The sequence below is a fragment of the Urocampus carinirostris genome, chromosome 4 (assembly GCF_059441175.1).
Source record: "Urocampus carinirostris isolate Australia breed hairy pipefish chromosome 4, RoL_Ucar_1.0, whole genome shotgun sequence".
Taxonomy (NCBI): Eukaryota; Metazoa; Chordata; class Actinopteri; order Syngnathiformes; family Syngnathidae; genus Urocampus; species Urocampus carinirostris.
Genome location: NC_142352.1, coordinates 50,021,726 through 50,042,888, shown reverse-complemented (window position 1 = coordinate 50,042,888; position 21,163 = coordinate 50,021,726). Strand labels below are relative to the sequence as shown.

The 21,163-nt window shown below is 41.5% G+C and overlaps 1 protein-coding gene, 1 non-coding gene and 1 pseudogene across 4 annotated transcripts in view; 2 read left to right on the top strand and 1 right to left on the bottom strand.

The window, feature by feature from the left end:
- Positions 1 to 21,163, bottom strand: part of lpin1a (lipin 1a) — a 45,306-nt gene that overhangs the window by 5,788 nt on the left and 18,355 nt on the right. Inside the window, exons 6-22 of one of the 3 annotated variants that reach the window (XM_088334778.1) lie at positions 20,465 to 20,533; positions 19,512 to 19,604; positions 18,660 to 18,774; positions 18,071 to 18,275; positions 17,856 to 17,987; positions 17,684 to 17,777; positions 17,372 to 17,559; positions 15,358 to 15,451; positions 14,257 to 14,326; positions 7,700 to 7,786; positions 7,422 to 7,514; positions 7,312 to 7,364; positions 7,090 to 7,222; positions 2,989 to 3,137; positions 2,835 to 2,921; positions 2,618 to 2,770; positions 2,437 to 2,551 (exon numbers count right to left, since the gene is read on the bottom strand). In XM_088334778.1, coding sequence (XP_088190904.1) covers positions 2,437 to 2,551; positions 2,618 to 2,770; positions 2,835 to 2,921; positions 2,989 to 3,137; positions 7,090 to 7,222; positions 7,312 to 7,364; positions 7,422 to 7,514; positions 7,700 to 7,786; positions 14,257 to 14,326; positions 15,358 to 15,451; positions 17,372 to 17,559; positions 17,684 to 17,777; positions 17,856 to 17,987; positions 18,071 to 18,275; positions 18,660 to 18,774; positions 19,512 to 19,604; positions 20,465 to 20,533 — 1,930 coding nt within the window. The remainder of the gene's footprint in view (positions 1 to 2,436; positions 2,552 to 2,617; positions 2,771 to 2,834; positions 2,922 to 2,988; positions 3,138 to 7,089; positions 7,223 to 7,311; positions 7,365 to 7,421; positions 7,515 to 7,699; positions 7,787 to 14,256; positions 14,327 to 15,357; positions 15,452 to 17,371; positions 17,560 to 17,683; positions 17,778 to 17,855; positions 17,988 to 18,070; positions 18,276 to 18,659; positions 18,775 to 19,511; positions 19,605 to 20,464; positions 20,534 to 21,163) is intronic. The other 2 variants (XM_088334779.1, XM_088334780.1) reach the window with 2 other exon arrangements.
- LOC148368080 (U2 spliceosomal RNA) lies at positions 11,387 to 11,544 on the top strand (annotated as a pseudogene).
- LOC148368079 (U2 spliceosomal RNA) lies at positions 11,573 to 11,767 on the top strand. Its single transcript, XR_015850379.1, has one exon. It is a non-coding gene; the product is annotated as a U2 spliceosomal RNA (small nuclear RNA).

Sequence of the window (21,163 nt, the reverse complement as noted above, 5' to 3'; positions counted from 1 at the left end):
AGAAAACAATGTCAAACGATGGGAAAAGGATACATCACAGGAAATTGCAACTAAGGCCAAATGTGCAAACATGAGTTCAAAACAAGGACTGTACCCAGTGTTACGAACACTCCATTATATTTTGAATAGAAATGTTATAAGTCAAGTATTTTTGTAAATAAATAGGAAAAAATAATTTTCAACTTTACTCATATCACGGAGCTGCCAAATACTGAGAATAAACTGTTTCAGATTCAACTTTTTTGTCGTAGCATTAAAGAGAGCCATTTTTAAGGCAAAACTAGTTCTAAGACAATGTTATCTTTAATAAAAAAACAAAAACCCCCCAAAAAACTATTTAAAAGCAATCTAAGAAGGTCGGCTTATATGCGAGTATTTTAACCCTTTGCATGTGACGTCACGTTGCCTTCTCCGGCAGAATGAGAGCCATGATGGACGGCAAGAAGTACCCTAGCAGACAGAAATTAAATGATATTTAAGAAACAAGTATGAAAAACCTTAAAAGAAAAATATAACCAGGACTTTTATTGATTTTGATTTATAGATGTGCCAACTGGCAGGTTCTAAGCCTGATTTGGATTTTTTTCATATTCTTTTTGATAAAAGCAGAAGACAGCGATGTTTATCTGCAATCGAACCAAGAGACTGGCGTTGTGCCAAGGCACAGCACTGACAGCCCAAGAGTATTTCAGGTTCGAAGCGAACATTTTTTTACAAGGTACGTTTGATTCTAGTCACGTCGAAGACACTCAGTATAATAAGTTGGCTAGAGCTAACTAGGTAACATTAATGGCTTACCTTTCTTACTATGTAAGCGAGATGCTTTTATTTTTATAAAACAGCTATTCAAAATAGTTATGTTCTGTTATGTACTCTACCATAAAGCTTCTTAAGCCCAAATGAACTGCCAAATTCCTAATGGATAAAACGTCATTTCGCAAAAGTAAATATTTTCAGCATACTCATAAGTGATTTCTATTTAAGGTGCAAATGCCCCGGGCTTTATTGTTCTATTACTTTCACCTAAAATTCAGATACCAAGTGCTTTTAGTCATGTTTGCGGGATGGGGACATATTTGGCGTATCAGCTACAAAAGACTGGTAAGCATCCAGACTATTATAAGCTTTTAGTTCAAGTGTATGGGGAGATTCCATTTACAAAATGGTAGTACAGATCGTATGGACTGAAGTCAAGCAGAACGAACAATTTGGTTAGATGTGTGCTAGCCGTGCAAATGCTATTCACAGTTTATTTAAATAGCGCTCTTTGTGCTTCATTCGATAGCTGCACAATATCCAGTTGAATAGTCTATGCCAATGGCGTTGATACTACAGCTTTTTGGTATTTGTTGACTACTGTTTACTGGCCTAGCATACTGTTTACTACGGTTTACTGCCCTCCGTCGTGGTGTCGTCTCGTGGTTAGGTCACGTGTGGCCAAAACAGTAGTTAAAAATTATTACAACCCGATTTGGGTTAAAAGTGGACAGATTAACTGCTTAATTTAATTTGACCCAGCCATTTGGGTCGTTTTGCACAAACAAACCCCAAATTAGGCTGTCGATTTAATAGAAAGAAAAAAAGTATTCACATTGCACAAGACCAAAGTTAGTTTCTTTTATATTAAACAAGCTCCTTTTAAAATGGGTCGTACAGTTTACAGTGATTGATTATCCAAAAAAGTGGCAACTTAGTTTTAATGACCCAGTTTACTTAGGAAAAAAATACATTTGATTTAATCTCCACAAAAGCAATCCAAAATAACTAGGAAATTAAAAAAAAAGAAAGAAAAAGTCATTTATTTAAGTAAAGGTGGAGGTGCGTCATTTTAAAAACTCAAGGTTGCATTCATGACTTTCAGTCAGGAAAGGGCAGCAGAGTAACACATATTTTGCGTGCAAGTACATGGCATATTTTAGACGCGCTCAGATAAACTCTTTTTTCATCTTTTTGGGGGTTTGTTCCACCCTGAACAGGCATGATAAAAGTAAGATAAAAGCAGATGGGCGCAATGGAAAATGAAGCATAAGGGCACTTTGAACTCAGTTAGGCACTGTTAACACATACTCAATGGAGAAAAGTTTTAATTTTAAGGTTTTTAAGGAGACCTCAAACTATGCACCCCACCGCTAAGTCACATGCATTTGTGTACCCCCTCAAAACAATCCCCCCAAAAGCTTGTTTTAACCCACCATAATTTGTGTTGTTTAATACAATAGGAATAAATGGTTCATAAATCACAAAACAATCCAAAATCTATGAGACACTTTGTACAAAAAAAAAAAAAAGTCATTATGCTTTAAAAAAACAAAACAAATGGTGTTATTTGTGTATACCTTATTTAAAATGTGTGGTCATTTGGTGCAAAACAAACCAAAAAGTTGGATCCAACTGATCCAAATCCATTCATCCACTCTTAAGTGTGTGATATCTCACTGTAGCTCTGTTGCCGAAAGCAGCGTAGAAAGGTTCTGTATTGGGGCAAAAAAGGTTCTTGATGTCGGTGAGACAATTTATCTTGAACTTCTCAGGTTTTTTTTCAATAACTTCCCTAAAAAAAAAACAAATCAAGATAGTTTTAATCTGCATATCATTTCTATGCATCACTCAAACTGACCTGTGCAAGGCAGAAAACAAGCTGCTGGGGCTCAGCATCACTGGGCCCATCGGCAACATGGTTCCCCTCTCGTTGACCCAGTGAAGGTAACCTCGGGTCATGTCCGCCATCCCAATGGCCCTCGCCGAGCAGTACATGAATTTATATCCGTTCCTGGAACACATTTTTGTTAAAAATACGACATAAACATGAATAACTGCTCCACAGCTCCACTCACTGGCTGACTTTGTGGTAGAGTCTGGCGATACCCTGGTGGGTCCAGTCTTTGCCCAGTGTTGGGAGGATGTGGCCTAATGTGTCAGATCTGGAGAACGGCATTGAACTTTGAGTGAAATGCGGTCATCTAGTGGGTAAAGACGTCCTAATATTACCTGGTGATGGTCCCATCAATGTCAGAGATGACCAGTTTGTCATCCCAGTTCCACAGGTAGATGGTGCCATGGCACCGACATGTGCCCTGATATTGAGTGGTCACACTGAACACCACCTCGTTTGGACCCTCCTTTAGCTGTAGGCTCATCTAAAGACAAACAAAGCAAACATTTTTTGACGTTTCCGTTTTTATGATGTAGGCCAGCGATGTAAAACTCAAGTTTGTATCTGGGGCTGGATCTAGACTTTCTGTTTTCATTTTAGACTGTTGTTTGTATTTTTCAATTTGTTTTTCAGTATAATGCTTCTTCATTCAGAGTACTTTAGTAGCCTGCCCTACATACTATAATCACAAAAAGGAATCTTTTCTAAACATAACACATTGATTCACAAACAATGAGCAAAAAAAAATTTCATTTTTGGCACTGAATGCGTTTATTGGTTTACTTTAACAGTTGCGTGAATGCAGTTTTACATCTGAACCAATTCACTACAATAGGGATCGATCGCAGATGCAAGGCAAGCACTTTTTGACTCTGGCTCCCGTCTGTTCCGTCCTGTCCTTTTTCCTGCGCGTCCATCCCTAAGTTCCCGATCACTTCCGGTTACCTGACTTGTCTCAATCTCCGACCATGCTCCGTAATCTCGTCCCGGCTGCCCGACTTGTTTCCGACCTCCGACTACGCCTAGTTCACAAAGGCTTCCTACTCCTCCTGCCCAGCGAGCACCGGATCGCTGTTGTTTGTTTACCCGCGTCTGGTTTCTTCGATTCTCCAGTAAAGCTTTGTGTGAAACATGACGTGTTTGGGTCTACTTCCTGTTCTGGTTCTGGTAGTACGGACGGACCAGGAATGGACCCAGCAAACGCTCCCAAAAGCGCTGATCGGGGAGAGACGGAAGCTCCCTCCGCTCTGCAGCGTTTGCATTGAACTGAGGGCGAGGTCCGACAAATGTCAAGTGACGTCGCCGCCCTCCTGCTTCAAGTCCAACTAAACACCAACAGCTCCTGCAGCATCAGCATGAGCAAATGGCTAGGCTCATGGAGCTTCTGTCGCGTCAGCTGCCGTCATCAACCCGCACTCTGTGGATTCTCTTCCTGCCATGTCGTCGCGCTCCCCGCCTGTCCTGCACACGCCCGCCATGGGTTTTGCTGAGCCTCGAGTGGGCTCTGCAGAGAAGTTCAGCGGCGACCCTCCTCAGGTCCGGACTTTCCTTACTAACTGCCGGCTGGTTTTTGACCTGCAGCCCAGGAACTTCACCTCCGGGGGGCCAAGGTGGCGTTCACAATAAACCACCTGTCCGGGCATGGCGGAGTTCGAACGAGGATCTTTAGCCTGCTCTTCATTTCATCTACTCGCCCAGGAAATTACAATGGTTTTCTGACACTGGGATATCATCGGCTGACGCGTCTAGATCCCTCATGTGCATCCGGCAGGGACAGCGCACATGTTCGGGGAGGTTGGCACCACCTCTGCATTCCAGCTACCACCCACGATCCAACAGATCCACCGGAGGCTATGGAGGTGGGTCGTGTGTCCCTGTCGGTGACGGAACACCAGTGATGTCTGTCTGGGGGCCTTTGTCTGTACTGTGGGGGGTAAGGACAATGGGTCTCATCATGCCCATCAAAAGGGGAAAGTCTCCGGACTTTTGTAGGAGTCTGACTGAGCTCAGCCCACACCCAGACCTCCAAGACCAAGGGCCAGTGCTCCAGGGCCACCTTCTTAATTCCGGCTCCAAACAGTCCCTGTCCGCCCTTGTTGACTCTGGCCCTGAGGGCAACATCCTGGACATGGCCTTGGCCCAGTGGATGGGGTTAAGGCTCTTCCCCCTTCAAACCCCGGTTCCAGCCTGAGCTCTGGACGGTCACCTGCTGAGTACAGTGACACATGAGCCGGTGAAAATAAGGCTTTCCAGGAACCATGTCGAAGAGATTGGGTTCCACCTGCTCCCCTCTCCTATATCGCCTCTCATCTTGGGTAATCCCTGCTTGATTCAGCACAACCCTCACTTCATCTGGCGGACAGGGGCGGTTCTGGAGTGGGGGGCTGAATGTCACCAGACCTGCCTACGCACAGCCTCTCATCCCGTCCGATCCGGTCCTACTACTTTACCGCCCAATCTGTCCAAGGTTCCCGACTGCTGCCACCAGCTTCAGGAGGTCTTCAGTAAGGCTGAGACCACATCTCTGCCGCTGCAATTGGGCGCAAGCTCATGCCGTCCTGCTTCGGGCTGTCAGCGCGTACGCTGTCGGAGCCTGTCTGCCATGCCCGTCAGTCTACCTACCACACCCTTTCGCCCGCCAGCGACGCCCGTCCGCCCACCTGCGACACCAGGACACCCGCGACACCAGGCCGCCCGCCCTTCCGCCTGCCTGGCTGTCCGCTCAGCCTCCTCCTGGTCTAGCGCCTGCCACGCCTCCGAATGCTGATGTTGGGCCACCTTCCTCTGGTCCGGTCTTTGGAGTACTGATTTTTTTTCTTTTGTGGGACTTCTGGTGCTGAGAGGCGTCCCTTGAGCAGCTTACTCGTTTAGTCCCAGCTGCTGCTTGTTTCCTGATTAGTTCCCCTCTTATTTAAACACGTTTTTCTCATTCACTCCTTGTCAGTCCGTCAGAGAACCTCAGCACATGCAAGGCTTGCCCCTTTTCACTTTGGCTCCCGTCTGTCCCGTCCTGTTTCCTGCTCGTCCGTCCCTGGATTCCTGATCGTCTCCGGTTACCTGACTTGTCTCGATCTCCGACCACGCTCCGTTCTTCCGTCCCGACTGCCCGACTTGGGAAAAAGAATCAGAGCAAGGCTCAAATACGGTTGGATAATAGGGTGAAACATTCTCTTGATGTGAGGTCGGTAAGTGCAAGAGTGTGTTCTAGTGATAGAGGTGAATTGCAAAGGATAGTTAAGAATGACTGATATCGAAGCATATGATGCGGAGGGTGTAAACCAGTGTATGCTGTCGGGCCTGACTTCGCGACAAGGTTCTCCCACTTTCAGAGTCATTCCAATGACGTTTTCCTGGTAAGGGGTTGAAAAACCCAACTTCCCACTTGAAACGCTCTGAGGTTGTATCTGTTACAATCTGGCGGGATAATTCCAACTTCCCAATTTTCTGAATTGCAGCATAAGAGCCATAATTTCACCAGACACTTTTCTCCTCCCTGACGTCACGCCTCTCTTAAAAGGGTCCAGGCTCGAACAAAAGCAAAAAAAGTAACAGACCTTCAGTTCTTTGTAATCAATATTTAAATAAACCAAAACCATACTCAGTTTTGCTCCTGCAAAATGTTTAGATACGTACACTTGTATGCTTGTCTGTGGTGTTGTAGGCGGCCGTAGCAGAGCGAACCCGCGCCCATTGATCAGGAGGGCCGTGTGTATGTGTTAAATAAAGTAATACAACAAGCTACAGAGACAGCGCCTTTTAACACTGTGCAACCTATGGTCGTAAAAATAGGGTAATAGGTTTTCACCAATTGGTGGTCCTAAATAATGCACAGTCCCTTGAGGATTCATTTTCTTAATCTACACCATTTTATAACTTTTTTTTCTAATAAATTACCCTAAATATATCAAAATCTAATAAGGAAAATTTGATACAATTTTGTCAATTTTATTGTTCTTTTTTCTAAGAATGACAAGTTCATACCAATACAAAGTATGTATCATTACTGATACCAGCATTACTTTTAATGATATACTTCAGATACTTGGAACAGTGACTAGCACTGGTTTTGGCTGCTCTTTACTGGTCATATTAAAACTAGAACTAGAAAATCGAAATTAGAGAGATTAAATTGCCATCACATTTATGCCACATTTAAGAAAAACCTTACAGTGAGGTTTAGAAGTGATTTTATCATTATTACTGTTGTTGTTATATTACTTTTTAAAGTATTTTGGGGGGTTAGGGTAGATCTACTGATGTTAATGGTAACAATGACAACTCAAGACTTGAGTTTGTCTCTGAAAACAAAGTTGGTATCAGTTATCCTATTTTTTATTACAAACTAGGAGAAATGATCCATGATTTGTGTTTTAAATGTATTTTTTCTTATTTTACTGCAACAAAAACCTAAAAATAAGGTGATGTATGAGCCTCACCAGCTGTTCTGAGGTGAGTCTAAGTGTCTTCTTGTAATAAACGTTAGCAGAAGCAAGGGGGTCTGACTGACAGCTTCCAGTAACGAAGGCGGATCTATGGTCCTCGTCGCTTGAGGACGACTCATCCTTCATCCTGCAAAAAAACGAACAAAAACCCCATCAAACTGCTTGACGACCAACAAGTGAAAACTGAAAACAGAATTAGAAGCTTGCGAGTCGTACCTGAGAGCTGCTTCAATGGGAATGGAACTCCCATCCCAATCTACTGTGGATTCCTGAAGGACAAATAATTGGAGCAGTGTTGTGAATCATGAGATGAATAATTTACTCACTGATTTTGAATCGCTGTTTCTGCTCCTCCATGAGAACCACCAGCGTACTCCCTTCTTGGGCATCTTATCCTTCATGATGTTCTCCACAGAGGCCTGGACAAAACCATGCACATACCCCCCCAAAAACTCACTGCAAACTCAAAACTGACAAGCAGAGAACATGGATTGCCAACCAACAATGTCCTGCCACTAGCTGACCAAAAACATGCAAATGAGGTATGGAAAATAATATTTTTGTAAAAATCTGTATGCTAGGGGAAAAAACAACAACATCTTACAGGCTCATGGTGTCTGGGGCCAAACAAACCAGGGAGGCAGTATGAGAAGATGCCAAAAGCAGAAAAAAAATAATTCAGACACCAAAACTGACAGATGAAAGTAAATAAAAAAGGGAGAAGTGAAAAGAAGGACAAAAACATGATATTAAGTGTTAGGACGCTCATATAAAGCCACATTTCAATCTGGTGTAAATATTAACATACAGTGTACAGCTTTTACCACACTTGGTCACACTTTATCTTGTCCAAATGAACTTATTTAAAAAAGGTACACCAAAGTGTAAACAAAAACTATTCTACTTGTGCTAAGAAGGAGGGTGGGAAAACCTGCAAAGCGCCATGATCATAGGGCACATTTTTATCTATAGTTTATGATCAAGGTGTCACGCCAACAGAACCAGTTTTTGGTGTAATTTGCTAAAAAAATCTTATAAACAATGTACCGTAAATTCCAGACTATAAGCCGCTACTTTTTTCCCAAATGTTCAGCCCTGCGGCTTATTCAGTGAAGCGGCAAATTTATGGAATTTTTCTAACGGCCACCAGTGGCGCTGGTGTATAGAAGGTAAGATTAAGACCAGCAGAATATGTGCGCCAAAAAGACTAACCTCTAAGTTTAAGCATACATTGTCTGTAAAGTTAAGGTACGTTCCGATAATGAGGAGGAAGACGCCCTGATGGCGATAGTTATGATAGATAGATACTTTATTCATCCCCGCAGGGAAATTCACATTTCCAGCAGCATCCCTTTGCTGAGAAAAATTCAATAATAAAGCAAAAGGAATACAATATACAAATACCCAATGTGACATGCTAATACCCACTGTAGCATGTTGTACAGAGTAAGGAGAAAGTTGAGGACGATCTTCCGTGAATTTCATAATCATGGGATGCTTTTTTTTGACAGACACGATTGATACATTGCGGGCGTGTTGGTACCTTTCAAAGGCACGGTTTGGGATGAAAGTTATATTATTATTATTATTAAAGCTTTGAAAACTGTCTTTCTTCGTAAATATGTGTAACCATGTATAATATGTATTTGCAACTGTATATTTTTGGAATGTATTTATTTTAGAGATTTATTCTGTTATGTGTTCTACGGACGAATCAAAAAGAAGGGGCGGAGCAAATGCGGGCTGATGGGAATTGGGGTAAAGCTGAGTTACCGGTAGATCTGTCTGTTGTCGCAGCGGACAATAGTGGATATATATTTTTCCCACCCTTAACTTTGGAATTATACATTTTGTTTCCTTAGATTACTTTCAACGGGACCCGGACTTTACAAGTCTGCATCATACCTTAATCACGGGTATCATTTTCCCATTTGTGATGCCAACTTTGGTTCTAGAATTGAATACTATGTAAAAAACTTACTGTATACACCTATGGAACTTTTTGTGAGCTTTTTTTCGTGAGCTAGAAGTAAAGCAGCCGAGTCCTGCCATGGCGGCGGGCGGAGACATAACTGCGTACGATTCTTGTTCAAAGATGTAGAAATGTAAAAGCTGGATTTTATGAACAAGTTTATTGAAAAGCTTCTGAAGTTTAAACCGGAGGAGCTACATTGCGTCATAAACTTGCCTTCTGGCAAGGACTTTGATGTAAGTTTTGTAACGGCGGTTCTTTTTCAAGAGTTTTGGGATCGTTTTGAGGGGGTGAGGCCCCAGTTTTCTGGATTTACAGGGGAGAAGCTCACTGAAAATGCTAGCAAGATAGTCATTGTCAAAATGTTTAATGAAGTGGTGAATGTTGATGACATCTGTTAATGGTTGAGTAGATACTGCTCGATAAAAGGCCAGGCTATGAAGGTAGGGGATGAGAAAGGCGTTTGGAATTGTGCCTGGAGGATACCCATCCAACAATGGCAAGATCCTCAGGGCTTTCAGGGACTGAAACACCTCCCGTCGATGATAGTCCTGGGGGAAAACCGTGGCTTTATCCACTATCAAGGACAACCAAAACTCTGTCGCAAATGTGGTGAGCATGGGCATCTGGCTGAGGTATGTGATCGAATTATTTGTGGAAAGTGCAGGACAATTGGACATTCCTTTGAGGAGTGTACCAATAGCAGAAAATGCAACCTCTGTGGAGAAACGGATCACCTCTATAGGAACTGCCCGAAATCGTCTGCTAACAAGTTGAAAGCTAGGAAGGCAGTTAACAAAGACAATGAAATGATTTTAGACAACATAGATAATGAAATGAATAAATGTAACAAAGACAATGAAATGAATAGTTATGGCAATACCAAATGAAAATGAACAAGAAATGAATAAAGTTGTGGAACTACCCAATGAAAATGAACAAGAAATGCAAAAAGAACATGGACAAGACAAACAAATTGGAAATACAGATGTCCCTCCCAAAACCCCTGGAGGAGAGGCCAAAGAATCAAATTTGAGTCAGGAAGGACCTGGAAATTCAAATTTGATTTTTCATACAATACCTAAACTTAGACAAGACAAACAAATAGAAAAGGCAACTGCCCCTCCCGAAACACATTAATCAAGAAGGGCCTGGAAGAGAGTCCAAAATAGCAAAATTCTTTTCTATGCCACTATCAGAATTTGAAGAAGACAAACAAATCGAAACGGCAAATGACTCTCCAAAAACCCATACAGGCACTAGAAAGAGGGGTAAAAATAAGACATAATTGGGGGTGGTGAAAACACCGGAAACAAAGAGAAGAGATTTAGAAGAAAGCCGATTGCCGATGAATAAGCCCACAAGGGAACTGTATGAAGTTGAGCCGGAGGAAGTCGGGGAGGGAAAAAATCTGACCCTTTGTGGGCAGGGAAGTAAGAGACCCCTCGATAGGTCCTCTGGCTCACCCCCTAACCCAGAAAAAAGGGGAAATCCCGGAACCACAGACAGAGAGTCAGAGGATTCCAGGTTTTTCCCCGGTGAGTCTCCAAGTGAGGTACCGTTCTTGTGGTGAGTCCAACACAGGTGAAACTCTCAATGACCACCAAAGAATGGACTCGGATCCCCCTGTTTTGTCCAAGTAGTTTACATACTTTAACAACACTTATGAACATTACATTCTCTACTTACTATCAATGTGAGAAGTGTGAGATCAAAGGTTAAAGCTCACAGCGTTTTATCGTTCTTAAAAACTATCAGAACGGATGTGTTTTTACTACAAGAATGCTGCATCCCCTTTCTAAAAAATTATAAACAGTGGGAAGATATTTGGCCAGATCCGTCATTATGGAGTTGCTCAAATGAAAACCGTAACGATGGGGTGGCCATTTTAATGAACAACCCTCAACTCATCATAAAGGGGAGTACTAAGATGAGAGACGGACGCGCAATCTTAGCAAGACTTTCCTAAATAGGGAACGATTTCAACCTCATTAACATATACGGCCACCCCGACATACAACTCAGGTACGAACTCTTAGAGGACATCCAGTCGCATATGCTAGGCCATCAACCACTAATCGTGGGCGGAGATTTTAATTGCATCCTAAGTAGAAAGGATAGAAAGGGGACCGATGAGGAGTTTAAAGTAGATAAAACATCAACTTTATTGCAAAACATGTGCTGGACATTTAAACTGGAGGACTGTTTCAAATCCATACATCCAGAAGAGGAGGGCTTCCCCTGGTTCAGTAGTGACAATGCCAGAGCCTCTCGAATAGACTACATATTTACAAGGGGTTTAACACTGAGTGATGCCAGATTAATTCCCGTCTTTTTTTCGGATCACTTACTACTGTCCTGCTCTCTTTAAAGTTAGATCTTTGATTTTTGCAATCCGGAGATGGAATAAGAGCTTGCTCTGTCCACTCCATGCATCGGCCCGGTATTGCAGTACCTCCGGGAACGGTGCATTCGCAATGATCGCAGCAAGGCTTTAGGGCTAGGACCTTAGCTTGGCCTTTTGGCTGAGAGTAAGTGTCCCGGCTCCTAGGCTGGCCTTCTTTGATGCTATGTCAGTCCTTAGCTTGGCCTTTGCCATGATCTTTGATTTTTGCAATCCGGAGATGGAATAAGAGCTTGCTCTGTCCACTCCATGCATCGGCCCGGTATTGCAGTACCTCCGGGAACGGTGCATTCGCAATGATCGCAGCAAGGCTTTAGGGCTAGGACCTTAGCTTGGCCTTTTGGCTGAGAGTAAGTGTCCCGGCTCCTAGGCTTTGTGGCGTATTATGAACTGACCGATAACGGATAATGGATAATGAATAACGAAGATAGAACAATAACCCTTAAAAAAAAAAACCCCTCTCATTTCCTTCAGGTATGACTGTGGAAGTTAAACAGCTCCCTGCTGGAGGATGAAGCTCTAGCCGCACAATACAGGGAGCTGTACAAAGACTGGCAGACACTTCAAGACTCGTATGATTCCTGAGCACAATGATGGGAGATGACAAAGAAACGAACACAGACTTTTTTTAAAAATGCAGGGGAAAAACAAGAAACTTAGAGATGAAACGCATGTCGGGACTACAAAGAAGACTCCAACGCTATTTCATCCTAACAGAAAAGGGGATGGACTTTAATTATGAAATCAGAGAGACCAAACAAGAACTAAACGCTTTGGCGGAAATAAAGAACAAAGACATCATAATAAGAAGCAAAGAAAGAGAAGTAGAAGAAGGGGAAAAATGTACACGCTACTTTTTAAAAAAAATTATGAGCAAAAGTGAGGGGCTTTTTAAACTCCAAAACGAAAACGGGCAAATAACAAAGGAAAGTAATGAAATATCCAAATTTGTCGAAGACTATTACAAAAAAAATTATATGAAAAGAAAGAAACATATGAGAATGAAATGGGACATGTATTAGATCATATCTCAAGATCAGTGCGTCAGGACCCTTTTTTAGCATCGGACTTTACCCAAGACCAACTGAAAGATTGCATAAAGACTTTGAAAAAAGGCAAATCATCCGGGGAGGACGGGCTCAACCTCGAATTTTATCGGACTTTTTAGGACATTTTAGCACTAGATCTGATTACTGTCTTTAACGAATTTTCCAGTCGAGACAACAGTTTCAGAATAGGGATAGTTACTCTATTGCACAAAAAAGGAGACAAAACTGACTTAAAAAACTGGCGACCCATAACGCTTTTAAACGTGGACTGTAAAATCTTCAGCAAGCTCTTAGCAACACGAATGTCTGTAGTCTTGGGAGACTTGGTTGATCCGGACCAAACCTGTGCCATCGTGGGAAGGAAGATCAGCGACATTCTCATGCTGATCCATATCATTTGTTATGCGAGAGACAGAAACATGCGACTAGCGGTCCTAAACCTAGACTTTGAGAAAGCCTTTGATCGAGTCTCGCACCAATACCTCTTCAGGGTATTGCAAAAATGTGGTTTTCCCTAAAAATACATCAAGTGGGTGGGACTGCTATACCGAGACATCTACAGCAAATTCATGATTAACGGGAATTTATCGGAAGCAATCGAGATCAACTGCGGTGTACGTCAAGGTTGCCCTATGTCTCCCCTTCTCTATGTTCTTTGCATTGAACCTTTGGCACAAATGTTAAGAAAAGATAGATTTGTCAAAGGGATCAATATCCCAGCTAAACCTTGTACCAAACAATCATTTGATTCCAGTTTCCTTTAACTTGCCACCAACACATCTCTTTATTCAGGACTTTTTAAAGAAATTTGATTTGGAAACACAAGAAAGTCACACTTTACAAAACCACAGGGCCCTTATTGCTATTGTGCAAAGCGAGCAACAGTAAGTCTTGTGCGGGGGCTTGCGTTTAGCGAACCTACAACGGTTTGGAGCAACGTGAATCATCCTGCCCTCCCAAACAGACTACGGGACTTGTCAAGGATGGTAGCTCATGAGGTTCTCCCAATCAGAGCAGGGGTTGTTCGAACCTCACATTGTTTGTTTGCTGCTGTTGGTGTCAGTGGATTTGTTCAGACCAAAAAACAATCGACTTTGGCCTGGACGGATCTATTGACACTAACAAAGGTGTTAAAAATGTCAGAAAAAAACCTTAAAACGTCATATTGCCAGACATAACAAAATTGTGAATATGCTTGATTGCTGTTGAGATTGTCGAGAAGGGTTGTTCAAACCTCACATTGTTTGTTTGCTGTTAGTAGTGTCAATAAATTTGTTCAAACCGAAAAAAAAAAAAATTCAGTTACAATCGTGGAACTTACAGCCTGGTCTGGGTTAAACTTGTGGTTATGTCACAAGTTTGAATGCGGGCGCACGCGGCTTATACACAGGCGCGGCCTGTGTAAGAACAAAAGTGGCAAATCACCCAAAAAGTGGTGGGTGCGGCTAATAATCAGGTGCGCTCTATAGTCCGGAATTTGCGGTATGTTCACTGTTGAAACACTTTCTGATGAAAACCCACACATCAAACTGTAAATATCCCAAGTTTAACTTCTTTATTATGTTAATGAATTGCGCAATATGTAATTGTTTTGATAAAATTAAATAAATTAAATTATAAAATTCAATGTTTTACGTCATTTTTATTTAGAGGGTTAGAAAAAAACAACAACAAAGGTTTTGAATTTGAATGTTTTAATCAGAGAAGTGAAAAACAAATCAAGGTGGTAGTCTTACCGGTGGTAATGGCTTCTGATAGACCTGCATGGCCAACATGACTGGGGCTGCTGTGCTCCAGTTGTAGTACCTACACAACATGACACAGTCAATCTGATGAGATCCAAATAAAGTAAAGTGGACATCTGGTACGCAGCGTAATCGTCTTATGACGTTTTCACTTTACAGAATGGAATGAGATGTTTTTCCAGCCCCCTTTTTACGGCATTTTGCATGCCCAAAAACGTACAAATTTATTTGAGCATATGACTGCCTGCTATTGGTCGATGTCATATAAGATGTTTGTTCACAAGGTGTAGGACAGACCCAAACGCGGGACACAAGGGTTGTGGTATGACCCCACCAGGGGGACGGACGTTTATTTAGGCAGTAACAACAACAGAATTTAACAGCAGGAAGGGGCTGTGGGACCGGGCTTGCTGAGAAGATCTTAAGAAGGAGGCTCGTGAGGGAAACTAAGACAAATTTTGAAGGGAAGATTTAGGAATACATTTAAAGGAGGTGGCTTGGGATGATTGTGGGGCAAAGAGGGAACCAGAGGAGTAAATTAGAGGGGCGAAACTGGAACAAGGAGGGATTTGGAGGAGGTCATGGGAGGCGAAGCTTGTGGTGTTGGTGAGTGAAAGTCTTCACGAATCAAAACGGTTAAGCAAAGTGAGGTGGGATGCCGAGGTATTTATAGTAGTTGTGGCTGATTGTCTTATTAAAACCATCTAGGGAGAGGAAAAGTGAGGGTGGCTGGAAAATGGGATAAAGCTGCCATCTTTTGGAGAAAAAAGGTACTGCAGGCACACCAAGCCATGACAATGTTGGTCTTCTATTGGTTTGTAATATGGCATTATGAATATGCTGTAATACTATAGGGTGAACTCCGTCCCACAATACCTTTATTTCATTTCAATCAATTCAGGATCTCTCGTGCTTCATTAAGACTTTGTGTGTCGGACCCACTACTCATTCCAAGTTGCAGGGCCGTAACCAATTGACGGTCGGGCCGATTATCAAAAAAGATTACAGCATTGACAAACAGGTGAGTGCAAACAGGCATCATATTTTAGTTTGGTTGTGCAAGTGACCATGGGGTGTTTGCCTGTCACGTACTTGTTCCCAATCTTCACCACAAGGTTAGGATCATCGATGAGGAAAGGGTTTTCTGAGAACTGTTGGTAGGAAACAGCACTTTCCTGGAACTGTTCTGTGAAAGCCAGCACAAATACACGCGCACACAGACAAACAAAAATAAGTTGAACATTGTGCATCTATGGTGACTTGTGGTAAGAAGATGCAAAGTATTATTTTCGCTGAATTGGATTGGGCATATTACATAATATTGAAAATTCTATGTAATGTTTTAAAAGGATGGAGGTTAAATGTAATTTAAAATAAAAAGGATAGCGTTGCATTAGTAACTATTAACTAGTAACCGAAGCCTAGGATCTGAGAGTACTGGTCTTCTGGTGATCCCGAGAGCAAAGAAGTGTTCTGCTGGTTCGAGAGCGTTCTCCATCCGGGCACCGGTGCTGTGGAATGCTCTTCCCCCTGAGATCCGATCTGCAACCTCAGTGGAAATATTTAAATCTAAACTTAAAACTCACTTCTACTCCATAGCATATGAATAACCAACTCTTCTTGTCGGCTGAAAAATAGTCTGTGTAATATAGTGTAATAATCTGTGAAGCCCTTTGAGACTCTTCGTGATTTAGGGCTATACAAATAAAAATGACTTGACTATTCCATTAAAGCCACAGTTTTTTAAATTTGATAGACTGTCATCAATGAATAAAAAAAATGCAAAAAGTGATTGGCTCGGTTGGCTTAACATCAGCTTCATTTGCCAAAGTCATTTCCCCACTAATTGTAAATAACGTTAATTGATGTTGTGTCATTTTTGGAGCATTTTGAGTTTGAGGAACCATGTTGAGTCATTGTTTTTTTTTACCTGATAAAAACTACTTATTGAGTGTGAAGAACTATGTCCATGTTGTGGGATGAATTTCATTGACACTCCAAGTTGCCATTTCTGTCAGAAAAGTTGTGCTTTGGCACCATGTAGTCATGAGAAACTATATTTAGGTGTGAAGAGGAGCTTGTTTTTCAAAGGTAATTGACCCCGCTAGGAAAACAAGTTGTGATTTGCTGCATTTTGAGTGCAAATGTTGAGTGTCAATGGTGCGAAAGGAACTTCATTTACACTCCATATTGACATTTCTGATTGATAAGTAGTGCTTTGATGACATCTTGTTTCAACAAACTACTCAAACATGAGAGCAGTTAAGGTACTTTATTTTTTTAACTTAAGTTTTCCCTCTTTGATGACAAAGTAGTGGTTTGGTGCCATCTAGTCATTAGAAACCATGGTAAAGTGAGAGGAGGACCATCAGTATCAAAAGTCATTGCCCTCTGTGTTAAAAAAAGAAGTGATTTGGTGACATTTTGGGGCATGTTGAGTCCTAGTAATTATGTTGATGTTGCTGGAGAAAATCCATTAACACTCCACATTGCTATTGCTGATGGAGAAATGGTATTTTGGCACCATCTAGTTCCAGGGAACTTTAAAAGTGACTGTCCACTTGTGGATTTCAAGTCTGTCAATTTGTCTGTGAAATGTAGAAGTAGTGATTTAGAGCAATTTCTTCTGAATTTTAGCCAACAATATTTGAGTGGCGGCACGGCAGATGAGTGTTTAGCAGGTCCACGGCACAATTCTGAGGTTATATAATCAAATCCAGCTACCAGCCTTCCTGTGTGGAGTTTGCATGTTCTCCCTTGCTTGCGTGGGTTTCCTCCTGTCACTTTGGTTTCCTCCCACATTTCAAAAACATGCATGTCATGTTAATTGGCCGGTCCAAATTGTCCCTAGGTGTGAATGGGCGAGTAAGTTGTTTGTCTTCGTGTGCCCAGTGATTGGCTGGATACCTGTTCAGCGAGTCTCCTGCCCACTGCCCGAAGACAGCTAAGATGGGCTCCACCACACCCGCGACCCTACTAAGGATAAGCGATGCAGATAATGGATGGATGGATGTTTGGGGGAAGGGAGAAGCTCGGTTTACAAACTCCATTGATACGTTAAATAAACATTTGGCACATTCCGACCTCACCCGAACAATGTTTTTACCTCGTGTGATCTCCCTGTTGTCAGAAAGCCCGCCGCAGAGCGAGATAGCGACATGTGGGAGGTCGCTTGTGTGGTCCAACAGACCATCCACGCCACTGTCCATCCCACTGCTGCTCACCGACTGCGGCGACTGGTCTGCTTTCCGTATGCCAGTCATCACCACATCTGGGTCCGTTCTTGCCGACCCACTGCCACCATCACCATGGAAGGAGGAGAACGTCTTTTGGTTTTGTTTACAATGCTACCGCAAAATGCAACAGCCACTAATTTTAAATTTAATTAGATTCTGCATGCATAATGTTCTATTTGTACCTTTTTGGGAAATACATAGCAGCAACTTCAGGCTCCAGCTCTGTAATGTCATCCAAATACACACCATCAGCACCAAGATGCTGGCTTCTTTTCTCTGATGGAACAAAGATGTTCTCGTAAAAGACATCATAAATGTATTTATTTATTTATTTCCAATTAAACACGATCATACCATTCCTCCTCGAAGGGGAATCCGTTCTTCTGATGGGACTTTCTCTGTTCCGCTCTTCCTCCAGGTGATCAGGTCGGATGCATGAAGCTGCTGAACTTGTCTCCATCTCTGCACCTATGCTCTCCACTGCTACTATAGGGCATATCATAAATAGAACTATGACATCGTAGTTCCCACACAGCAGAAAAAAATCAGCATTACAATGTGAATCTTACCATAATTTCTTGCTGGCGATCCGTCACTCCTACTATTAGAATGCTTGCGTCCTGCGTCAGCAGGCATTTCTCTTTGCTGAGATATGTAAAGAGGACCGGAGTAGGGTCCAGCATCGCTGATGCTCTGAGAGTGGATGCTGGAGGACACTGGGATGGAGACAGATGTTTTGCAGTCCTGCTTCTGATGGCACTCCAGGAAGGATGGCTGGAAGGTGAGAAGACAGATTCAGAATTTAAAAAAAAAAAAAAAATACAAAAGGGTCCTTGGTTTAGTTAATTTTATAGAAAAATGCAAAAATACAGATTATATATAGGTCTTTCCTTCCAACATCTGTATGTTGCTTGGTATTAGTCTGAGCTGAGTACTTGAATTGGCAAATAATAATTAGTATTCACAATAAAGCACATTTGTAGTGGCCAAGAGTCCCAAAACATTTGTTCACGCAGTTTTATTCCATTCAATCTCTCCCTCTTAGAAAGTGGCACTCATTTTTTAAATACTGTAATCCCTCAATTATCGTGGTTAATGGGGCCCAGAAACCCCCGCAATTTACAGATAGTTGAAGTATGTTTGTGTCCATTGCTGTACCTGAGCAGCCTGCGGCAGCTCCCCCCACGTCCACAACATTTCAGGGTTGTCCTTGGCCCGACTGGCCAGCTCAGAGTCACTTTTGCGTGTTGAGGACAAAGAATCATCAGGATTGCTGATGAAAAAATAAATTATAGCACAATTTAGCTTTATTTATTTTGCAGTCGGTATGAATGTCATAAATATTTTTTCTTGCGATTGGTCAAAATGCATTCCCCACCAAAAATCTGTGTTGTTGACCTTAAATGTGTTGTAGTGTATATGTTTGCCCAAACAGGCCTGATATAATAAAAGCAGATAGGCACAATGGAAACTCAGTTGGAACTCATTGAGCTTTGTCAACACATATTTAAAGAAAATATATAACTTTCAACTTTTTGTGGACCCTTCAAACTATGCACCACAGTTTTAAGTTGCTCAGTATAAAAAGGTTCGAAGTCTAAATGAGGTAGAAGTTCACTGTGGAGGGAAATAATGCTATGTTATTTTAGTTGAATAAGAGATTTTTCAAAATTAATTATTTTTGATCAAATGGACGCTAAAAACTTCCAAGTAATTTCATCTTTATTCCTTTTTGTATATTTTCTGTTTTTCTTTGGGTTTCTTATCTTCATCTTTTTTTCCTATCTTTTTATTTTCATTTTTCCCTTTCTTTCTATTTGTTTTTCTTCTTTTGTTTTAATTTTGTTTGAAGTTTTGAGTTTCTCCTTGTAGGTTTTAGATCAGGGGATGGTGTAATAATAGTATGTACAGTATTTTAAAACTTCTTGTAATTAAGGGCTATACAAAAAACATGACTCGGCATGACAGTTTCAAGTAGGTGAGAGTCCTCTCAGAAAGTGAAAACAATACCTAAGGTGGGAGGAGAGGAGAGAGGTCTGCTGTGGGCAAGAGATGGACAGACTGCAAGACGGAGGGATGGACAGAGTCTCCTTAATCACATGGCTATGAGAAGATACACACAAATATAAGCAAAGAGAAACTAAAGACAACACTAACAGAAAATTGGGATATTTGCTATGTTCATTAAATAAAGCGGAAAAATACAAAAATAGAAGTGTCGTGTCCCCACCAAGCAATGATTGAGCAATATTTGGAATTCGATACATACACAACTATCGATGATTCTACACAATATTCTTTTGGCCATTTTTCAAATTCAAAAGCACTATTGCTATCCAAGCGAGAGAAAACCTCATGGAAAATAAATGGACACAACAGATGATGTGTTTCTCAAATCATAGGCTCAGAAATGCAGCAGGTGTTTAGTTTTTATTGAAGTTGGCCAATGAGACGTTTTGTAAACACTATCTAACATAGTAAATGAGCTGCTTGGGGGTGACTTCATTCACTTTATGACAATAAAAACAAAGGACAGCATACCTAAAATACGATGGGGAAAGAATTCTGTGTGTTTCTGGATCAAACCAACATTTTTCACTAAATAAAACCAAAATAGAATAAGACAACATTTCAGTATTTTAATTATTCTGGCCTCTGTCCGGTTCCATTTTCACACTGAGAAGCAAAATAAGAGTAATCAAAATTGCCAATATTTATTTGAAAAGCTTTAATTTTTATGGTTTAGACACGACATGTACAAAAGGCACACAAAGTTCTTTAAGATTCCAAAAATCAATTATTTATATTTAGATCGGTATTCTTAATATTTTAGTTATAATTAATTCATTCAAATACATGTATAGAGAAACATATTAAGTATTTTTCATGTATAAGCTGCCAAAAACAGAAAACATGCCGCTAATGGCCCGAGTCGTAGTTTGTGAGCATGGTCACAAGTTTACCTTTGTTGACGTGTCCAAACTGGACCAGGTTGTGTGTTGCTTGCCGAGTCTTGTTCAGTGTACAGAGTCCTGGTCACAAAAACAAGACAGACGAAATTTGGATGATTTGTATATGTAGAAAATTAAAATATGATGAAATGGCTCCAGTCCTCCTCTTTTTTTCCGAAAACCTGATCAACTTCCAGGCCAATTAAGTCAACTAAAAGCACCGGAGGAATTTTCCTATGTCATTGTGTGTGTAAAGATTTCCCCAAAAAGTCTAGAAAGATGGCAGCAGCAGCAGCAACTGGGACACTGCTGTTATTTCAAAGAAACCATAGAGCATTCTGGGACAAAGACAAATTCCTGGAGTGTCTCAACCACTGCTGCTTCTAGAGGGGCTTTAAAAAATCACTCAAAGTACAACAGCCAAGCTATTCATATATAGAATGCCAAAGGACAGATAACTGATTGGATTAATTTCCCCATTGATCTCCAACTTGAGGCAACTCTGGTGTGAAAAACATAACTCCGTAATGGCCCTTTACGTATGCTTTAAATGTTCAGGAAGAGGTTTTTTATAGCTATGTAAGGTTAAGTGCTTTTTGGTGGACAGGAACGGACCAATTTATTTTAGATCTTTTCATACATCCATCAATTTTCTTCCGTTGATCAGTTCGCTGGGGCAGTAGCCTCTGCAGGGAAGCCCAGACCTCCCTA